General features: G+C 43.0%; 1 protein-coding gene across 1 annotated transcript in view; it reads left to right on the forward strand.

Annotated features, from left to right (window-relative positions):
• The window catches only part of DGKI (diacylglycerol kinase iota), a 186758-nt gene that overhangs the window by 61032 nt on the left and 106536 nt on the right, over nt 1-19190 (forward strand). Inside the window, exons 15-19 of the mRNA XM_059726475.1 lie at nt 4221-4276; nt 5233-5295; nt 5639-5712; nt 6962-7073; nt 13036-13235. Of these exons, the coding sequence (XP_059582458.1) occupies nt 4221-4276; nt 5233-5295; nt 5639-5712; nt 6962-7073; nt 13036-13235 (505 nt within the window). The remainder of the gene's footprint in view (nt 1-4220; nt 4277-5232; nt 5296-5638; nt 5713-6961; nt 7074-13035; nt 13236-19190) is intronic.

Raw genomic sequence — 19190 nt, forward strand, 5'->3', positions numbered from 1 at the left:
TGTCAGCTTCAGCTAGGGCTGGGGCCAACAAGCCACTGATTGTTAGCTCTGGCCCTGACAGTCAGCTGTTTGATAGTCCTGGTCCCAGACTGCTCCAGGGCTGGTTTGTTGGTCCAGGCCAATTTACTGATGCAGGATTATAATCATAATCCTGGGCTCCTCTGCACTGGCAAGTAGTAATTATGTGGTTGGGATCTGATCCCTGATCCCAGAATCACACTTCCTGCTATTCACGTATGGCATGGCAGGAAGTGTGATTGTTGGGATCAGGGATTAGATCCCGTTGTACCATTAAATGAATGTGTGCAAGATGATTTAGTAAGATGGGCATATTCAAACATTATACATTTTAATACAGCCAAGTACAGGTCATAGAATAGGACAAAGAATATAGCTTGTTCTTACAAGACAGAGAACTGTATTCTGGAAAGCAGTGATTCAGGCTCATTATAGTTGACCAACTGAATAGGAGGTCCCAGTATGATGCTATGGTCAAAAGGACTAGTATAATCCTTGAATGTATTCACAGGAAATCAGCATACAGAGGTCTTACCAGTTCTGTACATAGCCTTGGTGAAACCATTGCTTTCATCTTACGACTGGTTCTGGATGCTGAAAAATTAGAGGCGGTTTTGAGAGGAGGAATGATATATGGCTTGCACAGCATGACTTTCAGTGGGAAATTAAAGGAGATTCATTTAGCTTATCAGATAGAAGGTTAAGAGGAGATTTAATCACAGTTTATAAGTACCTACTCAGGGAGAAGATATCTGATAGTCGAGGGCCCTTTAATCTAGTAGACAAAAGCAAAATGAGATTTAGCAGTTGGCAGATGAAGTCAAATTTCAAACTGGAAAAAAACTAAACATTTTTTGCTGTGAGAGCAATTAACTATTGGTAACAGACAGACACAAAAGATGATGTATTCTCCATGTTTTTGATTCTTTAAATCAAAACGTATCTCTTTACACATATACTCTAGCTTAACCACAAGTGACTATGGCCAATGCAAGTATCAGTGAGTGAAATTCTGTGATGTGTGGTCCAAAGGAAGCCAGACTTGATTCTGTGACATATTACAGGAATTCAGAGTAGATGATCATAATTAGGGACCTACTTAATATGCAGTTTCTCAGATTTTGAAGAAACCATGAAATCTGGGATTGTCTGCAAAATCAACAAGAACAAAAAATAAAATACAGGCTCCCCAGTGGGAGCCAGTGGTCCTCGCTGCTGGGAGGGGAAGGTGCCAGATGAAGAGGCAGCCATCAAGATGGCAGCCGCCCCCTTGTTCCTCCTCCCTTCTGGTGTATCTTTGCCAATCAGTGCTGAGGGGCAGGGCTGCTGCAAAATGCCTGTGAAGTCAGCTCTGCACGCTGCGAGCAGGCTGTGGAAATCAGCTCTGCACGCTGCAAGCAGGCTGTGGAAAAATCCTTTTCATCACCACTATTTAAGTAGGTCCCTAATTATCACTTGGATGGACCTGATGTGTTAAGTCAACAGGCCCGGATGAGCTGCATCTGAGAGTACCGAAGGAATTGGCTGGCGTCATAGCAGAACCACTGGCATGGCTGTTTGAGCACTCGTGGCACTCGGGTCAGGTCCCGGAGGACTGGAAAAGGGCCAATGTGGTCCTTATTTTCAAGAAGGGCAAGAAGGAGGATCCGAGTAATTATAGGCCAGTCAGTCTCACCTCCATCCTTGGAAAGGTCTTTGAAAAGATTTTGAAGGATCGTGTTTGTGGGAGTCCAGTGGGAAAAATAATGCAGCAGGGAAACCAGCATGGATTCATAGCAAGTAGATCATGCCTGGCCAATCTGGTTTCGTTTTATGACAGGGTCACAAAATGCTTAGGTGCAGGAGTAGAGGTGGATGTCATTTTCTTGGATTTTAGCAAGGCCTTCGATACAGTACCTCATCCCATTCTCATAAATCAATTAAGATGCTGTGACATAGATGCTTAGATGCTTGATGTGGGGCGAGGTGGACACACTTGAAGGGAGAGAGAGGCTGCAACTAGATTTAGACAGACTACAAAAGTGGGCAGATGAGAATAGGATGGGGTTCAACGTAGACAAATGCACGGTGCTGCACCTTGGGAGAAGGAATTCACAGCATACATACAGGCTGGGGAGTTCCCGCCTTGAAAGCACAGAGGCGGAAAGAGATCTTGGAGTCATTATTGACTCCAAGATGAACATGAGCCGCCAATGCCAGACCGCAGCCAGCAAGGCCAGCCATACCTTGTCATGCATCCAAAGATGCATCTCAAGCTGGTCCAGAGAGGTGATACTCCCCTTCTATGTGACTTTTTTTTGGTCAGGCTGCAGTTGGAGTACTGTGTCCAATACTGGGCACCGCACTTCAAAAGGGATGTGGCCAGCCTGGAGAGGGTTCAGAGGAGGACCACCTGCTTGGTGAGAGGGCAGCAGGACAGGCCCTACGAGGAGAGACTGAAGGACCTGAACCTGTTCAGCCTCAGCAAGAGGAGGCCGAGGGGGGACCTGGTGGCTGCCTACAAGCTCATCAAGGGGGATCAACAGCAAATAGGCAGAGCTCTTTTCTCCCCAGTACCACCTGGGGTGACGAGGAACAATGGTAATATGCTGATGGAGAATAGGTTTAGGTTAGAGATCAGATGGCAATATTTTACAGTTAGGATGGCCAAAATCTGGACCCAACTTCCTAGGGTCCTTGCCCCTACCTTGGGCAAATTCAAGAGGAAGTCGGACGATCACCTGTCTGGGGTCTTGTGAACCTAGCATTTATTCCTGCCTGTGGCAGGGGGTCAGGCTAGATGATCTGTTCAGGTCCATCCTGACTCTAGGTACTATGAAACTATGAAACATGGTCCGTTGGGTGGCAAATCAGCTTAGTGGTTGCACCCAGAGAGTGGTAGTAGATGGGTTGGTATCAACCTGGAAGGATGTGGGTATTGGGGTCCCTCAGGGTTCAGTCCTTGGACTTGTACTCTTCAATACTCTTCAATATCTTCATCAGTGACTTGGATGCGGGTGTGAAATGTACTTTGTCCAAGTTTGCAGACGATACTAAATTGTGGGGTGAAGTGCACACTCCAGAGGGTAGGGAATGATTGCAGGCAGACCCGGACAGGTTAGAAAAGTAGGCAGTACACAATAGGATGCAGTACAACAAGGACAAGTGCAGAGTGCTGCACCTAGGGCACAAAAATATCCGGCACATCTACTGGTGGGAAGTGACCCTCTCAGCAGCACAGAAGCAGAAAGGGATCTTGAGTCATAGTGGACTCCAAGATGAACACGAGTCATCAGTGTGATAAAATCATCAGCAAAGCTAACCACACTTTATCATGTATCAGCAGATGCATGACAAATAGAATCAAGGAGATGATACTTCTCATCTATGCGGCATTGGTCAGACTGCAGTTGGAGTACTGCGTCCAGTTTTGGGCGCCGCACTTCAAGAAGGATGTTGATAGACTTGAGAGGGTCCAGAGGAGGGCCACTTGTATGGTTAGGGGCTTACAGGACAAGTGCTATGAGGAGAGACTGAGGGACCTGGACCTCTTCAGCCTCAGCAAGAGAAGGCTGAGAGGTGATCTTGTGGCCGCCTGCAAATTCATTAGGGGGACACAGCAAGGGATCACCAGGGCGCCCCTTGGGGTAACAAGGAACAATGGTCACAAACTGACAGAGAGCAGATTTAGGCTAGATATCAGGAAAAACTTCTTTATGGTAAGGGTGGCCAAAATTTGGAATGGGCTTCCAAGGGAGGTGGTGTTTTCCCCTACCTTGTGGGTCTTTAAGAGAAGCCTGGACAGGCATCTGGCTGGGGTCATCTGACCCCGGCTCTCTTTCCTGCCTAGGCAGGGGGTCGGACTCAATGATCTGTTGAGGTCCCTTCTGACCCTAGCATTTATGAATCTATGAATCCATGAAGCTATGAATCTATAATGATCCTCCTGACCTTAAAATCTACAGACCATTCAGTGTTGTCTTATAGGCTGAATTATACTTCACAAGATTTCTAAGAATGCAAGCTGATCTATTCAGGGTACCACATGTACAGGAATCTTTTAAGAGCTTCCTTGTACTGTAGTATCACTAGACAAATGATGTGACCTTCCAAGAGATGTGGTAAATTTCTTTTAGGGTGATGCTTCTAGGACAGTCTGTTGATGCGATGCAATTTGCTCTCTTAGTTAACGACATTAAGCCTGCCTTTTTCTCTTCTTACAGAAGCAAATCCAGAGAAATTCAACAGTCGCTTTCGAAATAAAATGTTTTATGCTGGGGTGAGTTGGGATACATTTTACAGGATGGTGTTTGTTTAAATTATTTACTATTCAAATTCCTTTCTCTGTCTCTGTCTTTCACCCTTGAGGGTAATGGCCATTCTTCCCATAGCCATTAGAAGTAAGCAGTTGCTGCTCCTGGCAATAGCATACATATATGTCCATCTGGAAGTTTGTGAAGCAGTATTGCCCCATAATGCCTAACATTTCAGATGAGTGCTGCAGCCCTTGGATGCAAGACTGATAATCTCCTGCACCCACTGCTGCAGATTGGCAGACATCTTAACAAAACACTCAGCTCTGTGGGCAGTACTTTGCTGCTGAATTTACTGGTGAAATTAGTAATGCATAGAGAAGAAAATCATTGCCTGTACCTTTATCCCCTGATGAGCAGTCCTGGATTTGAAGCTGGAGGGAAAGAACAACAGAGAGCTGCTATTTGGAGCCCTTCATTTTCATATTGAAAATGCCAACCATTTTTATCCAGAAGGAAAATGGACAAGTGTTCAGATTTATTTTATTCTGAAGTGGAGTTAAGAAAGGAAGATGTTGGCTGGATGGTGCATCACAAAGGTCCTTGTACAATCAGCTGCTTTAACATCCAAACAAACAAAAAAAGCAAGAATTTGCATTTAATTTTAGAGGCACATTGATGTTTCTTGGTTAAACCTTTCCATGGCTGGTTTTTCACAATGCAGTACCTTGGAAGCTGCAAAACAAAAGAACTGGTCCTGCCTAGTGTTTCAAAGGACTTCAGAATTTGAAATAGTGCTGACTGCATGTTAGCAGAAGAGAGTTGTCTAAAACACCGTTAAAGCAGAGAAGGATAGAATTTACATCAGCTTGGTATGTGGTAGCAAAGTATTGAGAAAAGTGAGGATAGCATAGGAAAGAAGTCCTAGATTGTTTAAATATAGAAGTCTGATATGATTTTCACCTTTTCCTATATGTTGCAGGCAGCCTTTTCAGACTTTCTGCAGAGAAGTTCCAGAGATTTATCCAAACATGTTAAAGTTGTGGTAAGTAGAGATAATTAAGATATCCCTTCTGTACTGTGAGACAGGTGCAGTGCATTCTGTGCAAACATATACCTTACCACACTGGACCACTGATTATGCTTTTTTCTGTTTCAGTCGTGGTACCTGCGATCCATTTTCACAGTTACATGCAAGAAGATTGCCATGTAAAACACACCCTTTCCTAGCTCAAGGACAATGCATGGTGATCTCTATATTATAGAGATGGGTCATTATATATGTGTCACTTGTACAGTCTGTTAATAAATGTTCTCATGGCAGTTTTCATTATGTCTGAGGTGCTGGTCAAAAGCTCTGCTGTGTTCTCTTGCTTTGGTTTTTGCAGTGTGATGGAACAGACCTGACCCCAAAGATTCAGGAGCTGAAGTTCCAATGTATAGTGTTTTTAAACATACCCAGGTAAACTCCATCTTTCTTTTTGGAGGTGAAAAGGAACAATGTGTGCCTGGTTTTGATAGAAGTAATAGGATGAAATGGTATGAAATGGGATGCCACTGTGTTATCTGCCTGAGAAGTGGAAGACCCACAGTTTTATGACACTGTTAAATCCTGAACCACCAAAAGCTGTGGGTACCAAGTCTTAGGCCCATGTTAAGACCACTGTATAAGAAATTCAAATATTTTGGGTGCCTCACATTTTAGGGGTGGTAGAAGTAATTAAGTAACTGGCACACTTTCTGGAGTTGTTCACTGGAAACGAAAACAAGGAAACAAAGACATGGAATTGTCTTTTCTGTTGTTTTATTTGAAACATCACGGGGCAGGGGAGGAAAATCAGTGATTTCCAGACAGACAGCTCCAAACTCATTAAAAAAAAAAGTGTTTCTTGTCATTCTGGAAGGTGTCACAGTTAGGAAGGTATATAGTTGTATTGTTAAAATCCAGTACAACAGTCCTTTTTCTCCCTGTTCACTTCCAAGCATTCTTTTGCTGCAAAGTCCTCATGTTCTTTTTCTTCACTGGTGCCCTCTTTGCAAAGTTCTCTGAAGTTCTTCCTGTCCTTGTTTATTCAAGGTCCCATGTATAACTACCCCCTAAGGATAGGAAGATGAAAGAAAATGCAGCATCTGTTTTTTTAGGTTTCCTCCACATTTGGCTTATCTTCCTTCTGCTCCCATACTTATCAGATTTTGCATCCTTTCTGATCTCAGATCTTCTGGGTCAGGAATTAGAGAGGAAACAAGTCCTGCAGACAAGAGTCTTAGTTGAAGCCCCTGGCCTGCTAAGGAGAGGCACAGAAGGCCTTATACTGTCAGAAGGCTCAGGCTAAAAATTCAGCTCGACAGCTGATCTGCAGAAGGCAGAGGAAGCAGGGAAAGAGCAGTCAGTACAAAATACTGTTGTACAAAGTTACTATCCCCCGTGTGCTGTCTCCGCATACTCCCTCAGCAACCTGATAGAAATTCTGATGGATAAATTCAATGGTGCTTCCACTACCTAAAAGTTGGGAGACAAGTCCCCTATCCAGTCCTTCCTGTAATTACATCCCTCATTATTGGATGGTCCAAACTGGATATTTAAGAGCATTTAAATGGGTATCTGGGTGTTTCCATTGGAAGATAAAGAATAGGTCAATACGCATGCTTTCTGAGATGCAGGCAGATGCTTAGTTATTCACAGGACTTATTTTATAAACCCCTTTCTGCAGGTATTGTGCAGGCACGATGCCCTGGGGAAACCCCAGTGATCACAGAGACTTTGAACCTCAGCGCCATGATGATGGTTACATTGAGGTCATTGGATTTACAATGGCCTCTCTGGTGAGTATTTCTGCAGAATTTAGGGGACTTAGATAACTCTGTGAACAAGATTAGGATGTGCAAAGCTGCATATAAAAATGTCCTTGCTGTTTGTAAGAAATCCATGTTTCCCCAGAGTGTGATTTAATCATGGGAAAAACATTTCCTTTTTTTTTGCAAACAGGTACCTACAGAATAAAAACTAGTTATTTTGAATGTATCTAATGGCATTTCAAAATCCTCCCAAATCAGAATGATCAAAGTATTTTGTTATTGTAGAGGGGTTGTGTTGTTTAGTCAGTGTCCACACAGGGTGCTTCAAAAAAATGTATGAACACATTTTTAATGTATGACATTAGTTGTCAGGAATACAGAGACATATTGATTGATAGTGCTGATCCTTGTTTCCTTAGAAGGCAAGAAGCATAATTTGCAATGTGTACTACTCTAGGTGTTCAAAATGCTCACTACTGACACCCAGGCACTCATTATAGTGGCAAACAATAAAACAAAACACATGAGTATATACACTTTTTTGACATGTTGTATATTAGAAAACATATCTAAATCATATTTTTTATCATTTATCTTGTATTCTCATGACTCATTCTTTGCTCTACAAGTCTGTTGTGCTTTCAGAAGCTATGCATAAAGCCAGTGAAGCTGGCTTATTTTGTGTTGCATTTATGTATAAAAAATCTATATGTGCAGTACATTAATGCATAACATTATACTAATTAATCATTAAGTATCAGACTTGTATACACACAAGGGTTGTGAACTGCAGAGCAGCAACATTAATTCTCTGTGATTATTTGTGTATATGCACTACCGTTTAAAACTCTGAACACTATAAGGTAGTGTTAGAGAAATAATACCAAAGAGTGTAATGTAATGGAAAATAATTGCCCACTATTATGACAGCTAGGTCTAAGATAGGGGCATATTCCAATTCCAATTCCTCCCTGACAATTATTGCCAGGTAGCATGGGAAATAAATGGGAATAATACTTTTTATCTACCCAATCCAAGATGGTGTGAGAACCAGAATTTTTTAAGTTTTGAGAAAAAACTGTAATCATTGCTTTTCTTTTGTTCTCGCTAGAAGCAGGAAATTCACTTGTTAAATCAGTGTAATTTTCTAGGACAATCTCAGTCCAAATGGTTTAATATCCAAATATCGTTGTGCGCAAGCATGTTCTCTAGCTCCTTAGGGTATATTTACAGAGCAAATGAAACTGATTTGTAGCATGGATTGGTATTCCCAGCTTAGTTTTAATCTAGCTAGTCGTGCAGATGCAGTAGCATGGGCTAGCAATATAGGATGCATCCAGAGTTTTTAATGGGTTTGTACAGTCTGCACTTGCAGTCCATGTCATAGTTTTCACCAGTACTGTTAGTTTTAATCTAGCTTGCATGAATAACATGAGGGAATGACTATCCCCACTCCACTTACACATTCATTTCTTGTGTAGATATGCCCCCAGTTCCATGACAAAGTGCCTTTCAGTGATAGCACATAATCAGACAACTACTTCCTCAAAATTATACTCAAATAAATCTTACTTCTAAAATAAGCAAGGCTGATTTTACTGAGGTCTCTGTCACACATTGCATATATTACATAATTAACTGGTGAATCGTGCAATAAATTTGGACTGGCTACATGTACAAAATAAGCCCAGCCACATATACAAAGTAATTATCATGCAATTAACTGGTTAATCATGCAGTAAATTTAGACCAGCCACGTGTGCAAAGTAATTATCATGCCATAAAAATGTCTGTCCAACTGTCAAAAGAGCCAACCAACTACAAAGTTAGTGCTTGAAAATATGTAACAAGTATATAGCTGTTTTTTATCCAGCTTTAATTTGAAAGTTTGGCAGGGTGCTGATAGACATACGTGATGGTCCTGATTGGGGATCCTTGTATAGCCTTTGTATACTGGTGGAATCAGCATATGGAGGCTGTAAGGCTAGTGGGAAACGATGTTTTGGAGAATAGGTCTGACATGAATTTCTCTAATGCAATGGGTCTGATGGATTAGGCCTTCAGCATTCCTCCCTCAGGGCTTTTGGTGAAATGTGTGCTGGTGTATGGCCATGAGGAGGAAGGAGGAAGTGGGGTTTGAATGCACAAAGCTATAGTATTTAAAATATAACATACAGCAGCATAAGGATACATCTGGGCTCCTGAGATATAGGGGCAGCAGTGACTTCTGGTTGCTGCACAGTCACGATCACAATTGCAATCATGAGGTTGCAGGTAGCAGCCACTTTCTTGCCCCTGCCCTCCCTACCCTAATCCCAAGTCAGCACTGGGGCAAGGTGTCCCATTCACCCTGCCCTAGTTACACCACTGGTAATATACCATATAGAGGTACTACAGGCAGCTATAAAATGAAGTACCCCAGAGATTATCTTTACTGTCCAAAGGATTGCAGTGGTGCTGCCCAGCTGCCTTTGCCATTCTCTCTTGAGGCATTTCAGCTCAAGTCACAGTTCAGAATCAGGGCCCTAAATACGGTATTTTCTCACATACAGTAATAAAAATGTCTGCCTCTGCCAGGGAAAGTGAAAATAACACTGTAGTGCTGGACTGGGCTCCCTAGCTTCTGGCTTGCATACTTTCTCTTTTCCCCACTTCTGTAGAAGCTGCTATTCAGTTATTTACTGCTACTTACTAGTATTTTCAAGGAAAGATCTTTTTTTCCTTCATCCTGCCTTTCCAGAAAATAAATGTGTATCTTATTCAAGAAAATATGGTCCATTATTACATCCTAAAGGCAACTGAAGTCAGAGTTAAGGTTGTACCTTTAATTGTGATTTTGAAGCGCCAGCTTACCCACAGACTTTTACTAGGAGCCAGCTTGAGGAGCCATGATATACTTTTTTTGTCTGCTTGCCCTATTTGTAAAGTGCTTTGAAAGAAAAATCTTTATAAATGTATATAAATGTTAAGAAATATGGGGTTTATAATTTTAAAATCCATGGCATAAATGCACTGTACTTAATGGAACAGAATTAAGCTTCCCAGAAAAAAACAATTGCGAATGGCCTTCCTGACATCTGCTTATGTAACTCTTATAGTTAATGTTACATTGATATAGATATTTGCATCTTTAAGAGGTACAAGATATTTTTACAAGAAAGTGGTCACATTTTTATTAACATTTTTTTATTTAAAATCATTATATCTTTATTAAAAAAAAACAAGCTTTGAGGGGCCTGTAGAAATCATGAATAAATTCTCGGTGACACTTTCTGTCTCGTGTACAGAAAGTGTCTGTACACGAGACAGAAAGTCTCGTGTACAGACTGTTCTGTCTTCTGTCTCCTTTCATCTTCACTGGTTCTTTACCTCCGGTGTGAGGTGTAACGGTTGGTTTGTGCACAAGGGTAGGAGTAAGAAGATGGGTTCGGGAATCTGGCTTTATTTGTTTTTTAAAGTAAGAAAAGTACTAAATTGGGAAAACTTAGTCTAGAACAGGGGTGGGCAAAATACAGCCCGCAGGCCAGATGTGGCCTGCCAACTGGCTGGATCTGGCCCACAGCTGCCCCTGCGGTGCTCCACGTGGGGATAAGCCCCACCTGGTCCCAGTAGGGCAGCCTGCACTGCACTTCCACCGGCCCTGGCCCTGGCCAGTGCGCAGCTTCTGGCGGGAGTGTTCCCAGTGTGGTTGCAGCCAGCTGGATGCTCTTCTGCTCCCCTCACCTCCAGGGGGAACAGCTGGGGTGAAGCTTTCCCCACTGCCTTCCCAGAGTGGTGCAGCAGGTGCGGGAGTGGGAAGAGGAGCAGCCACTGGAGGCAAGGGGAGCCCAACAGTACCTGGCCAGCTGTTTGGGAAGAGCCCCACCAGAAGCTGTGTGCTGGCCAGGGCTGGGGCCGGCAGGGCTGTTCTGCTTGCCTTGCCTCTAGCTGTGGCTGCTGCTCCTGCTACTGCCGAGCCACTCTGGACTGGCAACCAGACGGCTCCTGCCCAGCATGTGGAGCTCCGGCTCTAGCTTCCAGTTGCCTTCCACCTACTCTGCCTGCCCAGAGGTGGCTGTTCATTGCGCTGGGTGGGCAGAGTGGATGCAGCTTCTGGTGGGGCTGTTCCCAGTGCGGCTTCAGGCGCTGTGCTGCTATGCTGCCCTTGCCTCTTGGTGACAATGTGAGCCTGGCTGGCTGCAGCCACACTGGGAACAGCCCTGCCAGAAACTGTGTGCTTGGCTGAGGTCAGTGGGTGTGGGTGGGAGCATGGCAGTGGTTACCCTGGGCAGGGACAGCAGCTCCAACCAGGCAAACTCTGCTGCATGTGCCCCCCACCTCTGCCTCCCTCCCCTCCTTCCCAGCTGGCTTCTGGGCAGCCCCTCCCGCTAAGGCATGCAGGGAGCAGATCATACCAGTCCTGCTCCTGAGCACTGCTCCCCACCCACCCAAAGCCCATAGTGAGTTTTGGTGAGTTGCTGTGAGAAGTGTGGTGGGGGGAGGCAGGGTGCTGACCCAGCCTGTGACAGCTCATCAAAACACCCTATGTGGCCCTTAGGCCCAAATAATTGCCCATCCTTGGTCTCGAATTTGATTTAGATGAAAACCAATTGCCTTAAATAACATGTAGTGTTTCTGTTGTTTCAGTTGATTTAAGGACAGATTTTTGGTTCAATGAGTACCTCCAAGGGGCACAGTTAATACAGAACAGTGTAATTCTTCTGCTGTCATGTCCTCTTCCCTTGTTTCATTTTTTCAGAACAGTTCTTGAACCTGGTATTAATTGCTTTCCGGCATCAATTACTGAACAGGGTTGTTCTGTTTGCTCTTTTCAACATGTCTAGTCCAGTTCCAGAGTTGTTATGTAAACTGTCAGGATAGGTATTTCAAATTTGTGTAATTCATATTAAAGACAATAGTGCTTTGATTAAAGAGAGGATCACCCCCCTACAATTAGTGGTTCTTCTAAAAATCAAATGGAGCTCTGGTCCTCAACTGGTACGTCTAGGCATTTCTGCAATATAAGTGGGAATAATCATTTAAAAAATATGTAGAAAAATACAAAAACGCATATAGATAGTCTCCTTCTGTCTGAAATTACACGGGTGTCTCTATAATGCATATAAGGTATGTGGCGGTTAATATTTTCATGATAAATTTCAGACCCATTTGACCATTTGATTCACAAATTTATCATGTACCTTTAATTGCTTCATCTGCCTTCTGCCCACTGACTGACTTTCTGTGACTTAATTGTAGCATGCCAAGCCCCATTTTGTCCGTTTTCTTTGAATGCAACTACTGGACCACCCTCCAGAGCTTCTTTGGATAATACCTTCACACATCATGTACACCTATATCTCTTACTTGTAATCCCACTCTGCTGAATCAGGTGGGGACAAATATGAAGTAGGCCTGAAATATAACTCTGTAATGGCTATGGCCCTAAACAGTTTGTGTGTGGTGGGGGTTGCATTCTATCTTCCAAATTAATGGAAGTTATTTCTTTCAGACTGTAGTCAGGTGAATGTAAGTCTCCATACAGTAGAACAGGCTGTATCACAATGGTTCTCAGGTGCAAATAGGATAGTGCACGGGTTGGCAGCCTATCTCCCACAGAGACTCTGGCTGTGGCTTCAGTGCTATGGCTTGGTGGCATTCAGCAGCAGGGGACTCTGCCTGTGCCATGTTGCACTTAGTCTCCCAGGGCTTTGGCAGAGGGAGAACTTTCTATGCACTGTACTGCAGCCTGGCACATGGGGTTCTCTGCTCCATGCCAGAGCTGGGTAGAGAGAAGCAGGTGAGGTGGCCTGGTCCTAGTGCCCACCCAACTCAGACCCAAAATGAGTCATGCTAGCCCTGTGCTGGCAAACATTGCTGATCTCTGGGGTACAGAATATATAGTGTTGGGTAAAATTATGGATTTGGGAATTGCTAGCCATCTCAACTGGCTGCTCTAAATCAATACGCTAAAATTTTCTTTCTTTTTTCCCTTGCTTTTGTTCTGTAGGCTGCTCTTCAGGTGGGTGGTCATGGAGAAAGGTTGCATCAGTGCCGGGAGGTGACACTGCTAACATACAAGTCTATCCCCATGCAAGTGGATGGGGAGCCATGTCGATTGGCTCCCTCTCTCATTCGGATCTCCCTGCGGAACCAGGCCAACATGGTGCAGAAGAGCAAGAGGAGGACATCCATGCCTTTACTCAATGAGTGAGTTGGGCATGTGCATGTCCTAACATAAAGAGGCTCTGACAGGGCAGAAAATACAAATAGAAAGTCTGCACGGATAGCATTAGCAGAGGTTTTGGAGAAAGAGGTCTAGAAACCCAAGACTGTTCCACTTCTCCACCTTTATAAGTATTTACCAGATATCTCTTGTGCTTTAAGTTGCAGAGTTTCCTTTGCTTTGCTTTTGGACAGATGTGTTGTGCCTTTTGTTTTTCTATTTAGAGAGGTCTGAGTGCACTAAGCAGTGTGACTCATACTAACGCTCATAGAAGCACTGCTATATTTGCAGCCCCCACCTTCTACTTCTCCATTATCTGATTTTTTTATATAACGTAACTTTTCAATTCCCCATTGAGACCCTTCACTGATTTGCCAGTCCCTTATCTGATAAATAAGTTACAGGTTTGCTGAGGATACAGACTTAGACCTAGACATACTGAAAGATAGAGATCCCAGCTATGCTCCAGATGCTGACAAAGCTATCACCCTGTGAGCAACGACTTCCATTTTGGTCCAAATTCTGTGTCAATTAAAATGCAGGTAAACAACTAAAAAAGTTCAATTGTGAGCCATTGTTTCCAACCAGAAGGGAAGTTGTTGCAGTGAAAAGAAATCACCCCAGGTATTTAAGGTAGTGATTAGCCTGATCAAACCTGTATACAAGATCTGAATTTAAACTGTGGTTTCAGGGAACAGAGTGGCTTTTGTCATAGTAATGCTGTACAGTATTAAGACCATCTAAGGGCTGGAGAATTGAATTGAATTGGAGTCTATGGTGTCAAATAGCACTTGGCTCAGTGCTTGAATTCTTCAGGTGCCTTTGGCTTGGCTGAGAGATTCATCCATGAAGTCTTGATTCTTTTGTACTGGTGGTCCGTCAAGGACTTTAATCCCAGTCCTGAATCTCTGCAAGAGTGTGTGTGTGTGTGTGTGTGTGTGTGTGTGTGTGTGTGTGTGTGTGTTTAAAAGTGAAGGGAAAGATGGAATGTCACTTGGGTTTCTGGGTATAATAGCTGTATAGTTAAATTAGTATGAAGAGGCATGACTGCATTTAAGGCTTGTCTATTATGAGATTTTTTTGCAACATACTAGCACTGACAGCAAGTTTTTTTCTATATCCTTACATACATTTCTTAACCTGATAGCTATGCTATATAAAGACATCTCACCAGAATTTCTTAGGAAGCTCCACAACTGATAAATTGAGATGGCTTTTTCTCCCTTAGAACTATGAGACATCCACCCTGTAAACTATAGATGTGAGATTACTGTATGAATCTGGTACTGTCATCCTGCAGTTATTGGAGATATGGTCTTAAGCTTTCTGCAGATGTAGTGAAGAAATAATCTCACATAGATTATTTCTGAATTGCTTCATAGTAATTTTATTTTGTTACTGGGTGTTGAGGAGAAAGCCCCTGATCTGGTGGCATCAGTAAAAAGATTTAATTTAATTAAAAAAAATAAGTCTTTTTAATGCATTTCTGTCTTCTCATGGTGTATAATTTTGGAGTTCTAGTTTTTGCAGTGTTTCAGGGGTTTCCTGGTATAGTAAGTATATCGTCTCCCTGGCTGGTGACCTTTTAAAGCAGTGGAAAGGAACATATCTGTGCAGTTCTAAGGAAATATATCTGTTATGATAGAACACGTACCCTGATGAAGTCAGAGCCCAGAAAAAAACAGCCACTAGAGATGGTGAAAATATGTATTTTTATGAAACATTTTTATTTCTTTTTAGAAATAAAAAGTTCTGGAAACTGATGTTTTGGGTCTTTCACAATATTTTAAACAAAAAGTAAAAAAAATTGCCAGGACAGAGGATAGTTTTAAAAATATTTTTGCTTAGTTGAAAACCCAATTTTTCTTTGAAAAACAGTTTAGATGGAAAACTTTTGATTAGCCCCAACTGGGAGGCCCTTTCAGGTATATCCTTTATTGCAAAGTACATTTGCTAGAGAAATTGTCTAATTATTGTTCTAAATTATTCTAAAACACTAAACAGGAATGCAGACTAGCTATTACAGATCAGTTGTACATTAACCTCCTCTGTGCACTAAATTAAAATATGCCGCATGTTCTAAAGGAGGGGAGTCTGTGTTTCTATTTTTTTTAGCTGTGCACGCTGGTGGGAGTGAGGGCTACTAAAATTCCTCAAGCTTGCCATCTAATTTTCAGAGCTGCCCATCTTCCTGATTGAAAACATTTCCCTTTAAAACCTGTAAACCAGGGGTGGGCAAAAAATGGCCTGCAGGACATATCTGGCCTGCCAGTTGATTACCGTCGGGAGTCTGAGTGGAGAGAGCTGCATCCTACTCCACTCTGCTGCAGCTGGGGCTGGGCTAGGCCACACAGTGCACAGACTCCTTCACCCCCTCATCCATCCCCTCCTGCCCAACTTCCTTTTGGACCTGCAGCTGTGCCATCCTGGCATTGTGGCTGGTGGCAGCCAGGCCTGTACAGGACAGGGTGTAATGCAATGCGCCAAGTAGCTGTCCTGCTAGTCCACTGTCCTCTCAATGATGAACCTCTGCCACTGCAACACTGCTAATTCTTGCTGGCCATGGTGGGGCAGGGGAGTGGAGAGGTTGGTTCTCGGCCTGGGGAAGTCACTTCTGACTTTCCTGGTGTGGCATGGTGGCGGCAGCAGCTCATCATAGCAGGCAGGTTGGCGGGTGGGACAGCTGCTCAGTGCACTGCATTGCACCATGTCCCATGTGGTCCTAGTGGCCAGTGTCCACAGTGCCAGGACTGCACTGCTACAGCACAGGAAGCTGGGTTGTGGGGAAAGATGCAGCAGGGGTTGTGGGGAGGCAGGGTGGAGGAGTTTGCACGCTGTGTGGCCCAGCCACCCTGGCTCCACCTGCAGCGGAGCAGAGTGGCACAGGGCACAGCCCTCCCTCCTCCTGGCAGCGGCCAGTGGGTCAGCTGGATCAAATGGCATCTTCCCAGTGCCCCCTGGCCCACAACTGCTCACCAGAGCTCCTTAAATGGCCCTCCAGTCCAAATAATGGCCCACCTCTGCTCTAAAAAGTTCTCCTAAATTACTTTAATATGGGGAGAGGGATTCTTTTCCCCCTCCTAAATCCCTGGAGCTGACTACATTTCAATTCCTCAAGGTTAAGAAGGATTGGATGAGAGACAAAAGTATGCTAATACATGAGTATATTGTTGAACCTATTGTTTTAAAATATTTTTTTTCATTTACTCGTAGTGTCTTAGAGGCTAGAAAGAAGAAGGCTGTTTTCAGAGCCTGTCGCATCAGGGATCCAGTGAAAACTTTAGCTTAGTGGATGTCTGTTGTATGTATATGGATGCCATGTGTGGTAAATATTAGAACTGGTCAGGAATTTTGCCTCAACATGGGTTTTGGACAGAAAGTAGGTTTTTATTTTATTTTTTAAAATTAAAATGTAATATTAAAATGTTATTTGAAAATGAATTTAACATTCATAGTTTGCAAATGCTGCACTTGCATATTAAAAATAAACTGTAATTAAAAGTTAATTTTTCTGTCCACATTGGAATATTTCATTTTATTGAAAAAGAAACCTTGCATGTTGATGCAATCAGTTTATAAAAAAAATGTAATTGAATTTATCTAGGCCTTTGTATTCTTTGATCTGTAGTTTGGGCTCCATTTTTTAATCTGAACTGGGCTCCCTGGTTGACTGTCTCTCAGCGCAGCGTGGGCTGGCTCATTTGGTCTAGCTTACCAAGCCTACTTATCTCCTGGCATAAAATTGGAGTTGTCTTAAATGACAGTGGATATTAAGAGTCCTATAACTCTGTTGTTGCTTTCCTCAATTTTTTCATGTTGAGCGGATGGTGAGTCTTAGGCTTCCAAGCTCAGCTTCTCTACAGATTTTTAAAAATGGAATAGCCCTCAGTCCCTGCATACACCTTTCTCTGTTTTATAGCTCATGTTACCTAAAATTTCAGAATCACCAAAGCAATTTAGGAGCCTATTCAGTGACTGCCAGCGAGACTCAGGATCCTAAGTTATTCAGCTGCTTTTTAAAAATATTACCATTAGATTAGGTAAATGAATGATGCTTCTAAACTGTGTTCATTGTCATAATATTTAAAGAAATAAATACTGCCCCCTTGTCTGCTGTGCCCATAGTCAAGCTTGGCAATTCAGTAGTGCAGACAGCTCTGAGAAATCCTGTGCACATCCTAGGGCTGCTTTCAGGCTCTCTGTCTTGGTAGAGCTTGAGACTAGCACTGAGGTGCATTCTCAGAACCACTTTAAGCCTAATTGCCAGCCTTGGGCATGGAAAGAGTACGGCTCATAACCTCAGTGGTGGCAGTCCTGGACTCAGCAGGGAGGCAATGTAGACGTGGCCTAAGGGCATCCTTCTTTCCTTGGTTGTTATATCCATCTCATCCCAAGACAGGGAAAGTAGACAATGTTGAATAGTTTTGGACTTTTTTGAGAGTAAATTGTATTAAATCCTTAAGAGGAGGGTAAAGGAGGAATATGACCTGAGGGAAATCTAAATCTGGGATTCAAAACTACCAGAACTATTGCAACACTTAAAGGAGAACCCTTTCCTCCTCGATGGCACAAACAGCTGCATCCAGGCCTGTAGCTGTTAGAGGATAAGACAGTGTCACATATGTTGCATTTTACCCGAGCTGGATAAAATCATTTATTCAGTGACTTCCAACCCCCTCAGTTTGTGAATTGTTAGTGGACAGATTGTGATTTTTCTCAAATGTATTTTTATGAAATTATTCCTGGTATAATTTCTGTAAATAATCCTTGGGCTGTTCATTGTTCGTCAGTAGTTAGTTGATGAATACTTCCCACTGAAATCTGAGCTGTTTTGATTAGGCACATATGTTATGTTTCAATTCTCTGAGAAACAGGTTTATAGTTTGAATGCTTTTGGTTATTTGAAGTATTCTTTTTTAAAATATTCTACAGTAGTTCTTAAAAATTGCTGCTTCTGAAAAGATTCCTGTCAATTAATCTCTTTGTTATAAACATGGCAAGACAAAAAGGAGAAAATATTATGAATGCTATCAAACCAAATTCATTTAAAAGTTGAAAGACTGTTAGTACAACATTTTTTCTCCTCATTGGGTTTTACAAATACATTCTCAATTTGAGCTCAGTCTGGAAATTCAATATTCAGTGGTTGCACTCAAGGTTGTCCAAACAAGCGTGCCTGTGCAGTACATGGCGCCGCAGACCTGTCTGCATTCAGGTGTTTCCCATGCTGCTACCTTGCAACGTGGGTTGGGGTTTTTTTTTGACCCCTGGAGATCCTGGGGTCAAAAAAACCCATGCAGAAAATAAGCAGGGTGGTGCACATGGAGACAGCACATACTGCCCAAAACCGGAGCCTGGCTGGCTGGAGATTCCCCGGCCCCCTGGACTGCAGGTAAGGCCCCAGCCTCCCTTACCCCAGCTGAGGTAACCTGCCATGCACCAGAGGGTGCAAAGCACAGGTGTTCCCCACGGATTACTAGCAGAGGCACAAAGTGTCCTGCTGCTAGTTGTCCCCAGGGAACCAAATGTCCACTCTTGTCTGTTTTTTTTCCAGTTTTTTTCTGGGAACTGCTTTCTAAACATAAAAAGAAGCACCATGCCTACCTCAAATGGAGAGGTATAACAAGGAATTGGTACAGACATGCAAAGCAGATGCAACCTCTAAGTGCAGTGATTCTCCAGTGTCACTTGACATAGCTTACTTACCACTTTGAGGCTGAAAAAAGACAGTCAAAGGGCTATGGGCAGAGAAGTAGTAAATTAGTTTACTCTTTGCTTCTGTTTTCCATTTGTCTTCTGAGTCATGATGTTAAGTTCAATGGCAAAAGCAAGATTTTATTGTAGCAGCTTATCAGGCTCATTTGCTGTGGACAAGTGAGCTGTAGTCTACCTTCTGCTTCCCTTTTTAAAGAGATTTTACCAGCTGTAAATTCCAGTTC

Source organism: Alligator mississippiensis, chromosome 4, assembly GCF_030867095.1.
Source record: "Alligator mississippiensis isolate rAllMis1 chromosome 4, rAllMis1, whole genome shotgun sequence".
NCBI classification, from domain to species: Eukaryota; Metazoa; Chordata; order Crocodylia; family Alligatoridae; genus Alligator; species Alligator mississippiensis.